This window comes from Lethenteron reissneri, chromosome 2, assembly GCF_015708825.2.
Source record: "Lethenteron reissneri isolate LAM-NWPU_2019-01 chromosome 2, ASM1570882v1, whole genome shotgun sequence".
Taxonomy (NCBI): domain Eukaryota; kingdom Metazoa; phylum Chordata; class Hyperoartia; order Petromyzontiformes; family Petromyzontidae; genus Lethenteron; species Lethenteron reissneri.
In genome coordinates, this window is record NC_083780.1 from 8,146,801 (window position 1) to 8,167,918 (window position 21,118).

General features: G+C 49.5%; 1 protein-coding gene across 3 annotated transcripts in view; it reads left to right on the forward strand.

The window, feature by feature from the left end:
* The window catches only part of BCL2L14 (BCL2 like 14), a 209,774-nt gene that overhangs the window by 13,037 nt on the left and 175,619 nt on the right, over nucleotides 1-21,118 (forward strand). The window contains exons 8-10 of one of the 3 annotated variants that reach the window (XM_061552763.1): nucleotides 3,297-3,412; nucleotides 8,391-8,828; nucleotides 10,170-10,249. In XM_061552763.1, coding sequence (XP_061408747.1) covers nucleotides 3,297-3,412; nucleotides 8,391-8,828; nucleotides 10,170-10,217 — 602 coding nt within the window. In that variant the 3' untranslated portion in view covers nucleotides 10,218-10,249. Of the gene's footprint in view, nucleotides 1-3,296; nucleotides 3,413-8,390; nucleotides 8,829-10,169; nucleotides 13,413-21,118 lie in introns of those variants that run through there. The other 2 variants (XM_061552755.1, XM_061552772.1) reach the window with 2 other exon arrangements.

The window sequence follows — 21,118 nt, forward strand, 5'->3', positions numbered from 1 at the left end:
TCCTTGCGTCACTCCACTGGAATCAACTTCCCCTGTACGTTGAGCAGCACCGTCCATAGACTCAACACTGCTCGTAGACTCAACACTGCCCGTAGACTCAACACTGCCCGTAGACTCAACACTGCCCATAGACTCAACACTGCCCATAGACTCAACACTGCCCATAGACTCAGCACTGAAGTCCATAGACTCAACACTGCACCATAGACTCAACACTGCCCGTAGACTCAACACTACCCACAGACTCAACACTGCTCGTAGACTCAACACTGCCCATAGACTCAACCCTGCCCGTAGATTCAACACTGCCCATATACTCAACACTGCCCGTAGACTCCACACCGCCCATAGACTCAACACTGCCCGTAGACTCAACACTGCCCGTAGACTCAACACTGCCCGTAGACTCAACACTGCCCGTAGACTCAACACCGCCCGTAGACTCAACACCGCCCGTAGACTCAACACCGCCCATAGACTCAACACCGCCCATAGACTCAACACTGCCCATAGACTCAACACTGCCCGTAGACTCAACACTGCCCATATACTCAACACTGCCCATATACTCAACACTGCCCATAGACTCAACACTGCTCGTAGACTCAACACTGCCCGTAGACTCAACACTGCCCATAGACTCAACACTGCCCATATACTCAACACCGCCCATAGACTCAACACCGCCCATATACTCAACACTGCCCATAGACTCAACACTGCCCATAGACTCAACACTGCCTATAGACTCAACACTGCCCGTAGACTCAACACTGCCCATATACTCAACACTGCCCGTAGACTCAACACTGCTCGTAGACTCAACACTGCCCGTAGACTCAACACTGCACCATAGACTCAACACTGCCCATAGACTCAACACTGCCCATAGACTCAACACTGCCTATAGACTCAACACCGCCCATAGACTCAACACCGCCCATATACTCAACACCGCCCATAGACTCAACACCGCCCATAGACTCAACACTGCCCATAGACTCAACACTGCCCATATACTCAACACTGCCCGTAGACTCAACATTGCCCGTAGACTCAACACTACCCGTAGACTCAACACTGCCCGTAGACTCAACACTGCCTATAGACTCAACACCGCCCATAGACTCAACACCGCCCATATACTCAACACCGCCCATAGACTCAACACCGCCCATAGACTCAACACTGCCCATAGACTCAACACTGCCCATAGACTCAACACTGCCCATATACTCAACACTGCCCATATACTCAACACTGCCCGTAGACTCAACATTGCCCGTAGACTCAACACTACCCGTAGACTCAACACTGCCCGTAGACTCAACACTGCCTATAGACTCAACACTGCCTATAGAATTGTAGAGGTGCTAGACACTCTATTCGGTAACCTGCGGGACCACTATGTATCAGAGGGGCAATGCAGAGTTACCGCTCTGGGACCAACGGCCGGGGTCAGGGAGAGGTGAGAGCGGATCGTAAACACGGATTCCTGCCAGACCAACGGCCAGGGGTCAGAGTAGGTAAAAGAGGATCGAAAACACGGTTTGTAAAGAACCAATCGGAGGGTCCCACGAGGGAGCGTGTGATTGGATAAGGACCGTTACAAATGGGTATAAAAGGGCGAGCGCGGGGAGCGCCCGCCAGTGCTCCTCACACGAAGACTGAAGCCCGGCTGAAGAAGCTAGGACCCTGGACCAAGCCTTCCAGATCTTGTGAGAGCTAAGGCTCAGTGTTCCAGCGGCCAAGGGGAGAATAGGTCCTGGCAGGCAGGACCCTGGCTCCCAAGCCTTCCAGCTCTTCTAAGAGCTAAGGCTCTGTGCGACCAGTGGTCAGGGGACTCACCGAGCCAGCGGTGGGTCAAGCTAGCCTCCCCTAGGTCCCAGCCGGAGGACGCTAGGGTAGCGGGTAGACTGGGAATAGCTCCCGGCAGTTCGGAGGCTGTACCTCCCTAGGCTAGCAGTCAGAGCCGTGTAAAGGTCCCGCCAGGTACGGAGGCTCTACCTCCTCAGGCTACGGGTGAGGGAACCGCATATCCCTCTGTGAGTGTATAGGGACTGTGTCGGAGGAAAGACAATAAACCAGTGTGTGCCTTAAAGAAGTTTATTAATCTGTTATTTACAACACTACAGAATCAACAATGTCATAGACTCAACACTGCCCATAGACTCAACACTGCCCCTGTACACGAAGCAGTCCCTCCCTAAACTCTTTTAGTTCCTCTTTTAAAGCCTCACCTCTTCTCTACTGCCCATTCTCTTCCTCATCCCTCCCCTCGCCCCTCCACTCCTTCCCATCCCTCCCCTACCCTCTTGTAACCCCTACGTACCCTTCTATCCTCAGCCCTTGCATTCCATCTCAAATATTATTTTATCATAATGTTTTTTAAAAATCTATGTTAACTGCCTTGTAAATATGAAAAGACAAGCTAAGACGAGATCTATTTGGCCGTGTCAGGCGTGTGCAGGTCAGGGGTTTGATCCCGACCCTGACGCCTGTATATTTGGAGTTTGCGTGTTCTCCCTGTTGTCGCGTGGGCTTTTTTCTCCGGGTCCTCCGCGTTTTTCTCTCCACGTTTAGAAACGTGCATTGAGATTATTTAGATTATTTTGATGCTACGAATGTCCACATGATGGGCCACTTTTTGTGGAGCTATCATTTGTGGCCAGGTCTCTTTTGAACAATAAGTCAATACCTCGGTGGGCTTTGTCTGGCAGGATGGTTTAGTGTTTTAGTTGCATGTGTTTGGATGATTTGTTTACCTTTTCTTGTACTTTGCGCTACTATCGTGTTTTTGTACTGTTTGTTGTTGTAACGTTCTTACCCCGTGCCCCTACTGGACATCTGTGGAAAAAAAACCTTCATAGCTCATCGGAGTCCTCCCCCAGTCTCAATAAATATTCTGATTCTGACATCGGCGTTGTACTCGCACGGCCATCTCGCCCCAACGCATCCGTTACGTTCGTGTGCTTTGCGTGTGCGTTCGTGCTTTGCGTGTGCGTTCGTGCTTTGCGTGTGCGTTCGTGCTTTGCGTGTGCGTTCGTGCTTTGCGTGTGCGTTCGTGCTTTGCGTGTGCGTTCATCGTTGCGTGTGCGTTCGTGCTTTGCGTGTGCGTTCGTGCTTTGCGTGTGCATTCGTGCTTTGCGTGTGCGTTCATCGTTGCGTGTGCATTCGTGCTTTGCGTGTGCGTTCATCGTTGCGTGTGCGTTCGTGCTTTGCGTGTACGTTCGTGCTTTGCGTGTGCGTTCGTGCTTTGCGTGTGCGTTTATCGTTGCGTGTGTGTCTTTGCGCAGGCTCGGCGGCGGCAGCGGCGGCGGCGGCGAACAAGACGGAGCTGCAAAACGAGACGGAGCTGATCGCAGAGCTCGTGACCCTGCTCGGATTAAGCGGCGACGCCCTCGAAAAGCAGGCACGCACGCACGCACGCGTGTACACAGATCCCACACACGTACTCCCGCCACACGGAGTGTTCCAGCACGCACGCACGCACGCGTGTACACAGATCCCACGCACGTACTCCCACCGGCACGTACTCCCGCCGCACGGAGTGTTCCAGCACGCACGCGTGTACACAGATCCCACACACGTACTCCCGCCGCACGGAGTGTTCCAGCACGCACACACGCGTGTACACAGATCCCACGCACGTACTCCCCACCGGCACGTACTCCCGCCGCACGGAGTGTTCCAGCACGCACGCACGCACGCGTGTACACAGATCCCACGCACGTACTCCCGCCACACGGAGTGTTCCAGCACGCACACGCGTGTACACAGATCCCACGCACGTACTCCCGCCACACGGAGTGTTCCAGCACGCACGCACGCACGCGTATACACAGATCCCACGCACGTACTCCCGCCACACGGAGTGTTCCAGCACGCACGCGTGTACACAGATCCCACGCACGTACTCCCGCCACACGGAGTGTTCCAGCACGCACACACGCGTGTACACAGATCCCACGCACGTACTCCCGCCACACGGAGTGTTCCAGCACGCACGCACGCGTGTACACAGATCCCACGCACGTACTCCCGCCACACGGAGTGTTCCAGCACGCACGCACGCGTGTACACAGATCCCACGCACGTACTCCCGCCACACGGAGTGTTCCAGCACGCACGCGTGTACACAGATCCCACGCACGTACTCCCGCCACACGGAGTGTTCCAGCACGCACGCGTGTACACAGATCCCACGCACGTACTCCCGCCACACGGAGTGTTCCAGCACGCACGCGTGTACACAGATCCCACGCACGTACTCCCGCCGCACGGAGTGTTCCAGCACGCACACACGCGTGTACACAGATCCCACGCACGTACTCCCGCCACACGGAGTGTTCCAGCACGCACGCACGCGTGTACACAGATCCCACGCACGTACTCCCGCCGCTCGGAGTGTTCCAGCACGCACACACGCGTGTACACAGATCCCACGCACGTACTCCCGCCGCACGGAGTGTTCCAGCACGCACGCGTGTACACAGATCCCACGCACGTACTCCCGCCACACGGAGTGTTCCAGCACGCACACACGCGTGTACACAGATCCCACGCACGTACTCCCGCCGCTCGGAGTGTTCCAGCACGCACACACGCGTGTACACAGATCCCACGCACGTACTCCCGCCGCACGGAGTGTTCCAGCACGCACGCGTGTACACAGATCCCACGCACGTACTCCCGCCACACGGAGTGTTCCAGCACGCACACACGCGTGTACACAGATCCCACGCACGTACTCCCGCCACACGGAGTGTTCCAGCACGCACGCGTGGCTCCCGCCAGCTCCTAAACTGCTCTGTCGTGTGCGGAGGGGCGGTTGTTATCGCCCCCCCCCCCCCCCCCCGTATTATTAATGCGATGTCGTAAGAAGTCGATCAATCGGGCCCTTGATGACCATGACTGTGTCAGGATCACCCTCAAAACTCAACACCATCGAATGGCATTTTCAGACAGTCCCCGACTTACGATGGTCCGACTTACGATATTTTGATCTTACGATGGCGATAGCGATACGAGAAAATTGTTAAATATTTTTAATTTCGCGCGGAAGGCAAACGCTGCCGGGATGTACGCATCTTCCGCCTTGTGTGATGCAGATAGGATTGTTTCCTGAAAAAAACTTTCTATTAAATTGCAGATCATATAGGTAGGCTAAGAATTTACCTTGTTTTTTTACCTTACATTTTACTGTGCAATACAGTATTGTAATTAATGCATACAGTATATAGTTTATACAGTACGGTACTGTAAATTGCTCTGTTTTGCTAAATTATCACCATTCTTTAAGACTCCTGGGTAGGCGAGGCCATCTTTGACTTACGATATTTTCGACTTACGATGGGGTCGTCGTAACGCATCTCCATCGTAAGCAGAGGACTGCCTGTAATGCATAGAGTTTGGATACAATTCTGTAAATTGTCGCATTTAACAACAAATTCCATGACAGCTACAAGAACATATGTATGCATATTGAACTTTCACACTGTACGAAAGAAGCGTACGAAAGAAATTCAACATGGATACACGCGCTTCTATGTTTTGTGCAGATATATTTCATGAGCGGTTCCCGTGTGGTCCTCCATTCACAGGTGACCATCGAAATATAACTGAGAAATATAGTGGCCGATTGACGGCAGTGAGTGATAGAGGTGGGCATCCGTAGAGCTGTCTGCCGATCAGCTAGACACATCTGCTCACATTTACTTTGTGGTGACCTAAATCAAGAAGAGCCCAAATGCAGTCCTTCCGAAGCTGATGTTTTTTTGCACAACACACACAGGCTGAGTTTGTTTTACACGTGTTAGTCACGTGCTTTTATGGTTTTACAGCCTGCACTTTTCTTCTGTCACAATGGGGGTCTTATCGTCATCGTTTACAGATTTGACCTACATATGTTCAAGTTTCAAGTTCATTTCAAGTTCATTTATTAGGTATAGCCCTGTGAGCCATTCGGCTCTTGAATCGGGTGCAACCGCAACAAACAAAAAACTAAAACATGAACAAGAAAACACCTTAAAGTGAATATGTGACTAAGTGCAAACAGAAAATCCAAGAAAAGACAGCAAAATATTGCAGAAAAAACACCGTACACCAACGCTGTGTGCACAAATCCCAGTGGGATGCAAGTCAAAAACAACAACCACAAGACAACTTAGATTAAGGCCATCAGTCTTACTCCGTACTACAACAAACAAACATGGCCAAACCAAAAAACGTTTCGAAATCACCAAAATAAAGCCATGAAAGCAATGAAACAGTGATCATAGGAACTGTGACGGAATTTTCACAATAAACGACATAAACAACATGTACTACCAAAACCCTGCAGCCATAGCTGGCTGCATGAGTCACTCCACAACAGCAGGAGCATCAGTCGGAGTATCATAATTTTTCAATGCACCTTTAAGATCAGCACACTAAATCAAAACACAGGTCATATTTTGCAGCGATCATCCGGAGCGAAATATTTTATTTTAGGCCACTGAATAGCACTGGCAGCTAGGGGTGTAACACTCCTCTAGAGCAGTTTTGAGTGAAGATCTCATAGGTAGTGACTCAAGTTGAAATTTATTGGCAATAGCATTCCAGACCCTGGGGGCATCAATAGTGAAGGCCCTTCCACCGTGCTAATCGGAGGTGCGGGGGAAGGACAACAAACTAAACGCAAAAAGCTATTCTAAAGTGACGAGTTTTCAATCTGGATTTAAAAGTGCATAGCTCCAGTGGCTTCCTCATATCGGAAGGCAGGAGCGTTCCAGAGGGCCGCAGAAGCGCGTTTGGAAGCGCTGCACGATGCAGGTGACCGTCTCTGTTCGATGGCTTTAGCCAAAAGCCGCCACCGCTGCGAGGATGACGACCGGAGCGTCGCGTGGTGATGGTGGTTTATGCTCGACCAGATTAGAAAGGCATTGTGGTTGATTTGTGGCAAGAGCTTTTGTGTGTAATGAGTGCGACCTTTTGTAATGTATTCGTTCGGGCCTTCTTTGTTAATGGCTCATGTTTATGGAGAGCGGCAGCTACAATTTTACATTTGAGGTACGGAGTCATGGAGTGTATCGCCGTGACAAATGGCTCCTTCGTACGACATGATACATGATGAAGGCGTACATTCTGCCTGTTTTTGTTACTTGTATTCTCCACAACGACGCTCGTGATTTACGTATTGTAATAGGGAATGTTTCGCACTCGTAAGCCATAAATATGGGCAATAGTAGGCCGTTGTTTTGGCGGTGGCCTTAGCTTAAGGCCTACACAAAACTTAATTATCATCGTATCCAAAACTTCAAGGCAGACAGCAGCAGCAGCACATGGTGCAGAGGATTTTGTAAATGTGAAGGGCGTTGGTGAAAAAAATAGGGCAATGAATGTGGCTAAACAGGAATGATTGGCCAGTGTTGGAAAACCAGTTTCATAACCTAGCTCGGGTGGATACAGTGCAGGAATGCTTCATGAATATATAAAGATGTGTATGTCTGTGTATGTCTGTGTGTGTCCGCGTGGGTGGGTGGGGAGGTTGTAGAGCGGTTTTAGCGCGCTGTTATGAGCCCGCCAAACCGAGATCAATTCCGGGCCTCGACTTGGTGGAATCAACCTTAGACGAGTATCCGATGGTGTGCTGACCACCTCCACCTCGCGTGCCGTGCCGGCCTTCGCAGGTGCCCTCTTATAACAGCACTCGCGTGTGCGGTAGTGCAGCGGTTAGTGCGCTGCGCTACGAACCCGGCGACCCGGGTTCGATTCCCGCTCACGGCCAACACCGAAGACGATTATCTGAACCGGTACCTGGGCCTCACCTAGGTTGACTCAGCCTCAAATTAGTACCTGGTGCGGTGTGTAAACATTGCTACTAGGGAGACAAAGGCGGTCAGGCGGGGTGCTGGCCACTCACCCCCTCCTGTACCGTTCCGGCCTTCATAGGTGCTCGCTAACAGCACTTGCCCCAACAGTCTGTCTAGGCTATACGTGTGTTCGGTTTGTTCGGTTTGTTGGCCTTCGCCCGCACCTCCGACGGTTGGCTACGTATGGTGCAAAAGAAGTTCAACATACATGCATGCAGGTGAAAGCTGGTGATACAACCTCAGGAATGTATTTGTGCTGCCACTCGGAATGGAACTCACTCTCCTTTGTTCCCTCTTCACCCTCAATGCTGCGCTCGGAATGCACTAATTTTATAGCCTATGAAACGAATGTACTTAGGGGGAACAATATACGTATGTTGAAATTCCTTCGCAACGCGCGTAACCGACCGCGCTAATCGGAGGTGCGGGACAAGGGAGCGAGCGGCACTCAACTCTCATTGCGTTGGCAACATTTAAACCATGACAATCATAATAAACTTCCACTTCTCTCTTTCCCGACGACGGCTACCGTTGCAGATCCAACAGGACGTGGACCTGCGCAGCATTTCCTACATCTTCTTCTGCAAATTCATCAACGCGTACATCACGGCCGAGACGCAGGACACCACCCCCAGCCCGGAGGTCTGTCGCCCGGTCCACGTTCGCGCCGCCGCCGCCGCTGCCGCCGCCACTCCCAACAAATCTCCCGCCACGGACGTCGTCGATTCGAGCGTGGTCGCCCCGGTGGTGGCTCCGGTGGTGGCCCCGGTGGTGGCCCCGGTGGTGGCCCGGCAGCCGACGCCCGGTAGCGACGCATCGGTGCGGCCGCCGGAGGTGTTGCAGATCGCCTTGGCGATGGACCTGACCAAGAGGATGGCTGGAATAAACCAGCGGGCGGTGACAAGGATCATGGGCTTCGGAGCTCAGTACCTGGAGGAGAGGTTTTCGCCGTGGATTATGAAGCAGGGCGGCTGGGTGAGCCATGTGCACGCGCGCGCACACGCGTACGACCAACGTCTAGAAAGTATTCATCGATGTCCATTATTGAGACGCCCCCCCCACGACCGTCCCCCACCACCACCCCACGGCAGGTGCAGGGTGGCCCAAATGTCAGGACAGCCCTAAAGATCCGGCGCATATCCACCGTATAGCCTTAACAGGATGTTGGAGCAAGTGCCGTTAGTGATCAAGGGGGGTGGGTGGCCAAGACCACGCCCGACCGCCTTTATCTCCCCAGTGGCAATGTTTACACCGTGCACCAGGTGCTCATTTGAGGGTGAGTCGACCTAGGAGAGGGCCAGGGCCGGTTCGAATAATGGTCACTGGTGTTGGCCGTGATCGGGAATCGAACTCGGGCATCTGCCTCGCACCTTCTTGAATTGCCTAACCCGATTCCCAAAAATATAACATTATTCTTCACATCTCGCGCAACTCCAATGGCATCTATGCACAGTGAATAGCAAATTTAGTACAAGAAAATTCAATTTTCAGGGATGAGGATTTTTTTCTGTTTGTTTGTAGGGCATGCTGTGCCGGTGTCATGGTCCAAACTTGCTAAGCAAATAAATAAAAGCCCCACAAATTACTCTATAAACTTTATAGCAATTATTGTCCTCCACTGGGGGAACATTTAACAGGCTTTCCTGGGTAACGAAGCGTAAATAACGCAAATAATACGTCCACCTGTCAGTTGAATCATGGATCTCACTCTCATTGACTCTGGTAGCAAGTTCATCAACTAGTCCATAACTAGGACATCTTATTTCTGTCGGAGGTACGTTGATGGTGTCGATATATTGTACATCAGTGTAACTTAGCGTTATTTCTCGTTAGCAATGCACCCTTCACATTTTTGTCACGTAGTTGCAGACAAAGTGGAATTATTACACCACTAGCTTGTTTGCCCGTCCAAGGACGGGTGTTTATTGCAGTAAATCTGAAATAATAGAAAAATTGTTAAGCTCATGATTAATTATTAAAGAGTGGGGTTGCCCCATGTGGAGTGACGTGACCCGCTAATGGTTATTGGGGAGGGGTGCGACATGTGGAGTGACGTCACCCGCTCATGATTATTAATGAGGGGTGGGGGGGGGGCTCATGTGGAGTGACGTCACGTGCGGGACACACACACACTTGGCTCATATTAGTAATTCCTGTAGCGATGCTTCCAGAATAATCGATGCTAATGTCAGCCGACCAGCGGAACGGGCCAAGTTTGGTGTTGATCACAATTTGAACGTGCTCATTGCCAACCGGTGTGAAAAGTTGTAAAGAAATAATAATCCAAAAAAATAAATCCGTTTTTCTTCCCCGCAGCACAACATTTTGGATCCCGACAGCGTCTCGGAGTACGAAGTCGACTGAAGTTTTCACAAATGGGATGAAAACACTCCTGTTAGTGCACTATGTATATATGCATGCCTTTGTCGGAGGGAAAATGTATCACTGGTGATGGGAACACCGAGGTCAGATGCTTTGGCACCTTGGTGTCTCCACATGTTTTCAACGCCCCCGCTGTGCCGTTCTTGCAACGGTTAGCGATGGACGTACAGTCTGTTCTCCTGTAAACACGTGTTGTTTTCACCACGTGAATTGGATATCACGCGATGAATGTACTCGGGAACACTTTTTCACTACGCGGATGCGAATTGGATCTAACGCGAGGTAGGAGTAAGCGGTTGTTCGGCTGCCTCTGCGTAGCGTCTCATAGGGCGGGATACTGCTGGATGCTTCTAGATGCTACCCACGCTCCTCAGTCTTGGCTCGGCCTGCGTACGCATCTCGCACGTCATCGCCGACCGTGCTTTACCCTCTGACATGTGTTTAGTTATTTTAACGCGAGATTTTTCCATAACGCGCGGTGTTCCTCAGGAAACGGGACCACCACCGCGTTCTAGGAGAACAGCCGTGACACTCCGAGTGCCGATGCCGCGTGCCAGTGAGCCGCCGGCCATGGCGGTGCCGAGCGTTGACAAATTTCTTAAGTGATGGGACGCGCTTCATGGATATGCGGCACATTGACCGGATGTGATGAGAGAGGACCCCCAAATATTTTAATGCAAATCAACCTGCTGCTGTGACGATTTATTTTTGTTAGATAATTATAATCGAATTTGGTGTTCACTTGGCTGCATTTTTTATGCCAAGGCTCCTACATAATGCTCCGAGGGAATGAACCAAAGTTTTGTCAAACTTGTATTTTGTAATTTTCTTTTTACATTCACGGGGAAGCCATGTTTTTACTAAAAAGTTCAAGTTAATTCCGACCAGCGCGTACCGAGTTGCCGCGCCCTCGGTGATGTCCACGGTGCGTTTGTGGGAATTCTTACATCGATTTAATTTTTCTAAAGGAAAAACTGCTGCAGGGACAGAGGCCTTTTTACTTGAAATTGTTTTCAACGGGACACTGTGAATGCGGATCATGCCACTGAAACTCGTAAAAAAAAAACTAATACAGCCTGTGTTTTGAACGTTGTTGGGATCTTCCGTGCTATTAGTCGTCCGTGCCTTAATACTAAGTTTACTACTGAACATAATGTTTGAATGCGTTTGTACGTGGCATATGGGTGTAATATAATTTTAAAATAAATACTGTATTGCACGGAGCAATGAGTTTGCGAACTCTGCGACGCCGCTGTCGGTCGTATTTTTAAATCCTTTATATTAAGTTCGCTTGCTTGCTTAGGACCGTGCAAATCTTTCGGTCGTTTTTTAACCCACTTCTCGTGATCCAATCGAGCTGACATTTTCCACACAGACTCGTTGTGCGTGACAATTAATGTTCGTGAATTTTTTTTCTCAAAAATTTTACACTTTTTAGGACAAAAATATTATATTTAATTACCAATTGCTTAATGGTGCAATGCAATCATCTGACCCATAGGTGGCAGCCATCTCAAGCCAGAGGACGAGAGGACTCTAGCCGCCACGCATATAAAGGATTTATAGTGAAAAACTTTGTTTTTCTGGGTTATACTTATTGTTGTTTTACGTCGAGGCTGTGACGAATGACCCCAAAAGTGACAATCGGACGAAGGTTTCTGTGACACTGAGGCTGTGCTTTATCCATCACCTCCGGTGATCGACGAGACCAGCGTTATAGCCGAATCCATCGATGAGTGGAGCATTTTTACGTTTCTATTTTCTTTTCCCCCACCACCATGGCAAACACGGCCATGGGAAATGCCTCCAATTATATTGTGATTATCGCTGTTTTATCAAAGCGTTATTTAAATATGACCACATGTTGCTTCAATTTTCAGGAGTATAATTTGGAACGTAGCCACCGCTATTTCGGGTTAATTCGCATCCGCAACGGTGAGGCGAAATATCCCGAAACGTGTTTCTCGGCATACTTCTTGAAGGGCTGTCAGCAGCATTATTAAGTCGTCAAATTCGCTCAAACTTAACCGTTGACTTTTATCCCACAATGGCGATGCATATTTAATTAGCTTTAATTGGTGTGGGCTTATTAAATTATTTCTCTCTTCGGTTATCGATGCATGAAGGTTCCACTTTTGTGTTGGGTAATTGTGCAAGTGTTGGTAAATGTTAAAACTGGATTACGATGTTGATGGAACGAATGTTCAACCAAAAAGAACGGAAACGGCAACTAACAAAAATGAACTTTACACGTGCTTTAATAACCCAGGGGAAGAACGCTGAAATGCTGCACGTGTTCAATTGCAATGCATTGCACTGCATTGGTGTAAAGTGTGTTGGGCATTAATGAGGTAGTTGCGAAATTGTTGAGCTGAATTTGCGATCTGTTTTATATGTGTGAATTGTGTTGAAGTCGTAAAATGTGACCCCCTCACAGAGTACAGTTTGCTAAGAATGCCCTATTCCATACCAGTGCTCTGCCTAATTACAGACCAATTCAGACCTTATTGGTCACCAGGTGACCCTTATAAATCTCAATGTTCATCCTATAAAGTCCCATCACGAGGGAGAAACACAAACAAATCGATTTTTTTTGCACGTTTTGAAACGGCTGTACGTCGTATGGACCTGCAAACTCAATTTCCCTGTACAAGAATGTGGGGTAAACCGTATGGGTTGACAGCTCTGCTCTTGCTACCAGACTTGTGGATGAATGGCTTGGAGTACACGTTCAACTTCCATCCACCTCGTATATAAAACTAGAGCATTATTCTTCTTCACATCTTGCCCAACTCTAATAGCATCTATGCAAGTGAATAGCAAATTTAATACAAGAGAATAACATTTTCAGGGATGAAGACTTTTCGTTTATTTGAAAAGTACAAAAAAGAAAACTAGTAATGTTTCATATCGAATGTTTAACTTAGTTTGTACTTAGCCAATGGATTCAACACGGGTGACAAATTGGTGAGAATGTCATTGGTATGTTTTACACTTGAAAATGTGAGCATGTTGAAGAAGAGTGGGTGGTGGTTGATGGTGAATGTGTTTTTTTACGATTATCATTTTTCATGCTTTTATAAAAAATAACATTTATATTAAAAAAATGCCTTCTGATTCAGAGGCACAAGTACAGTGTGTGTACGGCATTTCCAATTAAAATGCATCGCGCACAAATGACAAACTGTCGTGCTTTTTTTTCGGAGTTGACTGCTATAATTTGGAGGCACATCGAGCGAATGTCAAAAGGCCCACACCCAAGTCTCTCGTTGCCCGATCTACGGATCCATTGCGGGTCCATCAACTTGAGAATTAAAGACACCAAAGCCTAGTCTCGGAAACTGACAATGCCTAAAGTTCACATCCAGTCGATCATCGATTGACAGGCACAGCGATTATCTGGCGGTCACGGGCCGATCCGGCTAAACCGTTCCAAAGGCTGTGGCACGGTCCGGCGATCGGCACCGTGTGTGCGTGACCAAAAACAAAAGTAGCTACGCTTGATTTCAATGTCAAATATAATCTCCGCATTATACACTACATACATACAGCTTAAACAATGAAAATACTGCACGTATGTCCGTCGCCCCATATATAGTCTTAATGATATTATTATATATAGTCTTCGGGATTGGGGTGGTAAATACGGTACAGTAAATACAGTAATTAAAACAATTTGGATATTTATTTTCGTCTGTGTACGTTTGCTTATGGAAATTTCAGAGAATAAACAAAGTTAACACTAAAAAACAATAAAGATGCTCACCGCATCTTTATTGTTGTCTGTAAACGATGACGATAAAACCACATTGTAACAGAACAAGAGTGCAGACTGGAAAACCATGAAAGCACGTGAAGAACACCTGTGTAATGACAGGGTGACACCTGCCGGCCGTGAGTGGTAATTACGGTCATAGCTGCATTACATAATGCCTGATTATAAGGAGGGTGTATCTGGGGTAAAGGTTAAAGGCGGAGTCGGTCGAGAAGCTCTGGGAACAAGCTAGAAGGTTCTGGAAAGGGGGTGTGGCCAGAGGTGGAGCTTGGCGGCAGCCGGGACAGATATAAGGGGGACCGAACCAGAGGTTCGTGGCTGTTACGGGTCCTGGGTCGTGGCTGCTTCGCTGTTCGTCGTCATCTGTTCGTCTCCGACCACGTGGCTGATCTTCTGGAAGACTCTGTCCGTCGCCGTCGCTGTGCTGGTCGAACAGCTTGCGTAGCGTAGCCGGAGATGGGGCTACGTGTTAGGATCGCCTCGGTGGAGCTGCGTTACACAATGTATCGCCCAGTGTGCTCTTAATAAATAAGAAGCCTTCGACTCAACGTGTCTCGGAAGTCACTCACTACACTTGTAAAAAAAAACTCAGCTTCGGAAGGACTACATTTGGGCTTTTCTTAATTTAGGTTGCCAGAAAATAAATGTGAGCAGATGTGACTAGCTGACTGGCAGGAAGTTCTACAGATGCCAATCTCTCTATCACTCACTGTCGTCAATTGGCCACTATATTCTCAATTGTAATGTTGATGGCCACCTATGAATGGAGGACCACACGGAAACTGATCATGAAAGATATTGGCACAATGCACAAAGGCCGTGTTTCTTTTTGCTGTTGTTTTTGTACACGTGTCTTGTGTGCGTGTTTTGAAATGCACCATGCCTGATGCTTGCAGTAAAGCATAAATAACTACGACCACCACCAATGGGAAAACCCTCTTTGAAATGAAGGCACAAGTTGGTCTCCTTACCCCGCGGATCTCGTGACGCACGGTGCGTTTTGATTCTCATTCTTGCACATTGGCAGCACGGTGTAACAACGAGGACGACGTGTTCTGGAGCCAAGTGCCAATGTTGAACTCGGCTGAGCCACGCCGAAGGGGGCTTTCGGGAGAGAAAGTTTGCGTCGTCGTTCTTACTCCTCTCGTTGGAGGAGCGCACACCGCAGTGGGTTTAAGTTGCGGTCCATAATTTGGGTCGCACGGCCACAATGGCACGACTTGGGGGGGGGGGGGGGGCAGCACGTTTTAAATGTTGTCATTTGTGAAGGAGATGTGGTGCAGCAGCAATCAGCCTGTTGTTGATGTTCCGATGCGGTTGATTCATTTAAAAAAAAAATCTAGATTTAAAACTCATTTCGTTGGAGCTGTTTTTTGTGTGCGTAATTTATTGTCCTTCCCCTGCACCTCCGATCAGCACGTTGGGTGCGAAAGATGTTCAACATACGTACCATGGTTTATACCAGTATCTTCGAGAAGGAATATCAAAGTCAATATAGAGACTCCTCTACTTACATTCGACTTACGAATTTTCAGAACTACAAACCTGTCCCGTACGCCCAGTTGCCTGTTCGGACCGAGAGTCGTAAGTTCAACCGCCGCGCAATAGACGGCGGTGATGGCGTCTACATTTGCAGAACGTGAAGAACCAGTGGCATCTACATCTGCAGAACGTGAAAAACCAGTGGCATCTACATTTGCAGAATGTGAAGAACCAGTGGCATCTACATCTACAGAACGTGAAGAACCAGTGGCATTTACATCTATAGGAGATTTTACAACTTTTAAAGCCACTCCCCGTGTGTAATGACAGTAGAGTCAACCTGCGGTGTGAGTGGACTAGTGGCCACGGAAGGTAATGACAGGGGGAGTCAGCCTGCAGTGCGAACGGCCTAGTGGCCACGGGAGGTAATGACAGGGGAGTCAGCCTATAGTGCAAAGGGACTAATGGCTACGGGAATGATTGAGAATAGGAGCGTGGACAGGTGACGGAAGAGGACGGTAGAGTCTGCTGGTAGAGCGAACGGCCTAGAGCCAGCGAGAACGTTCGGAAAGAGGGTCGTGGTCCGTATATAAAAGGGAGATGCGCGGGTGACTCGGGGCTGTTGCAGCGGGGTATCTCCCTGTTCAAGTGAACGTGTCTCTTCAATAAAGAAACCATCTCAAAACGAGTGTGTCAAGTCGTCATTACACGTGTTTGGTGCACACGCCGTACACCATGTTTGGAGTCGACATGAGTAAAGTTGGACTTACGAACAAATCGACGTACGAACAGACCTCTGGAATAATATCGTTTGTTTTGGCTGTTCGCCTGATGATGCTGTCCGCCTGATGATGCGCGTTGTAATTACTGGCGAAACGTCGTACTCAGATTGTAAATGTTGTGGATTTGCTCTCCGACACACCGGTGTGCTGTACAAGTAACGAATTAAACCAAAGAGTATGGCATGTTCTGTTTAAATGACAGCCCTTACTAATTGGCTGTGTCGGGTGGTGGCGGGTTTAACGACACATTTATATATTTACGCGACGCGATCTAACAAAAAACACCCCTATATTATGGATGATATTGGTCGCAAAAGCCAACTGCGTGTTAAACAGACCTCTGGAATTCATACTCTTAGGTAAGTTTCAAATCTAGACCTCTGGAACCTAACTCATTCGTAAGTAGAGGAGTCCCTTTTAAAGAGGCGTGCGATGATGCTTGGGTCTCCAATGGACATCTGGGAATGTTTCAACCGCTGGGGAGGGGGGCGAGGTATTTTTGTTCGATCGAAAAACGCAGCGACAGGCGGCGGCTGGGGAGGGCGGAGTAGGCCTCGGCAAGGTAAGGTAAATTACCTTTATTACCGGGTAAAAGGGTAAAGGGTAAGGTAAAGAGTAGGGTAAAGGTAGCTCAGAAGAATTACCCGGTAGGGTAAGGGCAGGGCGAATAATTACCCGGTAAATACAGTACCTTGTTTACCGCTAAAAGTTCCGTGGCGCAGTGAAGCAGTCCGTGGCCTCCATTTTAAAGTGATGGCGGAGCACATGGAGACGGTCCACGTTCTTGAGGTCGAGGTACTAGAGGACAAGGATGCCAGCAACGGCTTTTTTGGGGTTGCTGCGAACAGCAATCGAAAGAGGCAGCGGTATGCGTTCCCGTGGGAGCACACACACGATTGGATGGAGGGTGATCCGCATGCACAGCAAGGGAAGCGGCAGTGCGTGCACTGCCACAAGTGGTTTTCCACCCACACGAACGCGTCGGGGTGGAAAGCCCACCTCAAGAAACACAACGTGCTCGCCCCAGGCAGCGAGGTCGGGACGTCGGCGTCAGCGAGCCGCCTAATACAGCAAACGCTGAGCCGGCCAGCAATCCCGGATCGCCTCCTGGTAAAGTTTGAGAACGCGGTTGTGGATTTTGTTATCCAAGGTGCAATCTCTTTGCGAGCCGCCAGCAGCGACAAGTTCAAGACCTTGGTCAACACATTGACGCAGGGATACGAGGGCCCATCGACCCGCACCATCATTCACAGGATTGCCGAGCATCACGCCATCATGCTGCCCATCTTTGGGGCGTTCTTCTCCAACCTGGACGTCGCCATCTCGCTCACCATCGACGGGTGATCAAACCGCAACCTGAAGGGATTTTGGATGGTCACGGTGCACTGGATCGACAGCAAATCTGGTGCGTCAAAATCCATGCTGCTGACAATCCTCGATGTGCAGTCCGGAAGGGGTGTCGGCAAGCGCATTGGGGCTGCTCTGTTTGAGCACCTCCAAAGCCTCGGGCACAATATCTCGACCAAGCTGCTCGCTGTCACCAGCGACAATGGCTCCGATGCGAACAGTGCTGTCAAGACGTTGTTCGCCCTGGTCAATGTGGACGCCGGATATGAGCAGTTGCGGGCTTGCCACCATATTTGATGTGCGGATCATTCCGTCCAGATCGGTGTCGTCCAAGTTCTAAAACTGATCAAGTCAACAAATGCCGAACTGCGCAAGGCGCTCGTCAATATCAGGTGCAGCAAGGTCGTCCGGCAGTCGTACCGCCGCGAGGCTGAGATTGCCAAGCTCGCCAGCAAGGAGCCGACGCACCAGGACTCGCCGACCAGGTGGCATTCGACGTTTGACATGGGCGACGACGCCATCAAGAAGCGTGTCCCATTGGACATTATCATGGCGCGCTTCCAGGATGTGATCGGTGTCGGTGCTTTATCTGAACTGCAGTTGGCAAACATCGAGGACGTGACAGCATTCCTGCGAATGCCGTGCCAGGTCATGGCCTCGTTGTCGGCGGACCACAAATCTACATTGGATCTCGTGCCGGTGACGATGGAGCACCTCGTCCGTCATTGCGATCACGGTGAAGCCGCCCTTAGAGCGATCGATGAGCCCTTGACTGCGACGGGGATAAAGGCCGAGCTGGTGCAGTACCACGACTTCCTGGTTCAGGAACCCGCCATTGTGACATCCTACTTGAATCCACAGCTGCCGAAAACGACAGACCAAGACGAGCTGGCTACACTGAAGGCCACAATCCGCTCTGTCCTGCAGCATCGCTACTCGGACGTGCTCGCGATCTCGCCGACGGCAGTTGCTGCCCATATGGAGGAGCGGTCGCTGTTCAGCACCCTGTTCAACAACGTCGGCAACTCCATAGACGACGGCGATGAAGTCGATCGTTTTATGAGCAGGGGCGTCACGACCGCCAGTGCCTTCATTGACGTAATGCAGTGGTGGTTTCTCCGCAAAGAGCTGCTCCCCGCCCACTACAAGATGGCCTGCGACTACTTGGGAGCGCCGGCGACGTCAACTCCCTGTGAACGTGCGAATAGCGGAGCCAGGCGGGAGTTCACATGCTTTCACCAGTCGCTGTCAACGACGCTCTTCATAAGTCCATGTGCTTGCGCTCATGGATCACGGCCGGCTGCCTGAAGGTTCCGTCTAACTGGGCTGGAGCGGCGCGGGATCTTATTGCCTGTCGTCCGTCCAAGGATGATGGAGTTTGTCTGGTGCCAGGATGTAGAGTGGAGTTTGTCTGGTGCCAGGATGTAGAGTGGAGTTTGTCTGGTGCCAGGATGTTGAATGGAGTTTGTCTGGTGCCAGGATATAGAGTGGAGTTTGTCTGGTGCCAGGATGTTTAGTGGAGTTTGTCTGGTGCCAGGATGTAGAGTGGAGTTTGTCTGGTGCCAGGATGTAGAGTGGAGTTTGTCTGGTGCCAGGATGTTGAGTGGAGTTTGTCTGGTGCCAGGATGTAGAGTGGAGTTTGTCTGGTGCCAGGATGTATGAGTGGAGTTTGTCTGGTGCCAGGATGTTGAGTGGAGTTTGTCTGGTGCCAGGATGTAGAGTGGAGTTTGTCTGGTGCCAGATGTTGAGTGGAGTTTGTCTGGTGCCAGGATGTTGAGTGGAGTTTGTCTGGTGCCAGGATGTAGAGTGGAGTTTTGTCTGGTGCCAGGATGTAGAGTGGAGTTTGTCTGGTGCCAGGATGTAGAGTGGAGTTTGTCTGGTGCCAGGATGTAGAGTGGAGTTTGGTGCCAGGATGTAGTGGAGTTTGTCTGGTGCCAGGATGTAGAGTGGAGTTTGTCTGGTGCCAGGATGTAGAGTGGAGTTTGTCTGGTGCCAGGATGTAGAGTGGAGTTTGTCTGGTGCCAGGATGTAGAGTGGAGTTTGTCTGGTGCCAGGATGTAGAGTGGAGTTTGTCTGGTGCCAGGATGTAGAGTGGAGTTTGTCTGGTGCCAGGATGTAGAGTGGAGTTTGTCTGGTGCCAGGATGTGAGTGGAGTTTGTCTGGTGCCAGGATGTAGAGTGGAGTTTGTCTGGTGCCAGGATGTAGAGTGGAGTTTGTCTGGTGCCAGGATGTAGAGTGGAGTTTGTCTGGTGCCAGGATGTAGAGTGGAGTTTGTCTGGTGCCAGGATGTGAGTGGAGTTTGTCTGGTGCCAGGATGTAGAGTGGAGTTTGTCTGGTGCCAGGATGTTAGAGTGGAGTTTGTCTGGTGCCAGGATGTTAGAGTGGAGTTTGTCTGGTGCCAGGATGTAGAGTGGAGTTTGTCTGGTGCCAGGATGTGAGTGGAGTTTGTCTGGTGCCAGGATGTTAGAGTGGAGTTTGTCTGGTGCCAGGATGTAGAGTGGAGTTGTCTGGTGCCAGGATGTTGAGTGGAGTTTGTCTGGTGCCAGGATGTAGAGTGGAGTTTGTCTGGTGCCAGGATGTAGAGTGGAGTTTGTCTGGTGCCAGGATGTTGAATGGAGTTTGTCTGGTGCCAGGATGTAGAGTGGAGTTTGTCTGGTGCCAGGATGTTGAATGGAGTTTGTCTGGTGCCAGGATGTAGAGTGGAGTTTGTCTGGTGCCAGGATGTAGAGTGGAGTTTGTCTGGTGCCAGGATGTTGAGTGGAGTTTGTCTGGTGCCAGGATGTAGAGTGGAGTTTGTCTGGTGCCAGGATGTTGAGTGGAGTTTGTCTGGTGCCAGGATGTTGAGTGGAGTTTGTGTGGTTTATAGCAATACAGTATATAATTTAATGTTGGGTTTGTCTATGGCAGTATATAGTACGGTGTAGACTCGTGTGATGTAAGAGAATAAAGTTTAGATGGAAGCATATTATATTTTTACGACGTAGAATTGCAATGTATTACTGTTAGTAACTCATCTTATTGTAGAGTATATTTAGTATACTGATGATACTATGTAGTTTATACTTTAGTTGTTTACGTGGTGGGTTTAGTTACTGCAGCTACATACTATTAACACTCCTTCCCTTTATTAATGCTACCCCTATCCCCTCCTTTTGATGCTGCTAATCCTGCATAATGCACGGGCATAAGTAGTACTAATCACATACCTGCATTTCCCATATCCCCTCCCTTTGATGCTGCTAATCCTGCATAATGCACGGGCATAAGTAGAACTATTCACATACCTGCATTTCCCATATCCCCTCCCTTTGATGCTGCTAATCCTGCATAATGCACGGGCATAAGTAGTACTAATCACATACCTGCATTTCCCATATCCCCTCCCTTTGATGCTGCTAATCCTGCATAATGCACGGGCATAAGTAGTACTAATCACATACCTGCATTTCCCATAAATATGCTAAATTCCTCTTGATATGCAATTTTTTTTATGTCAA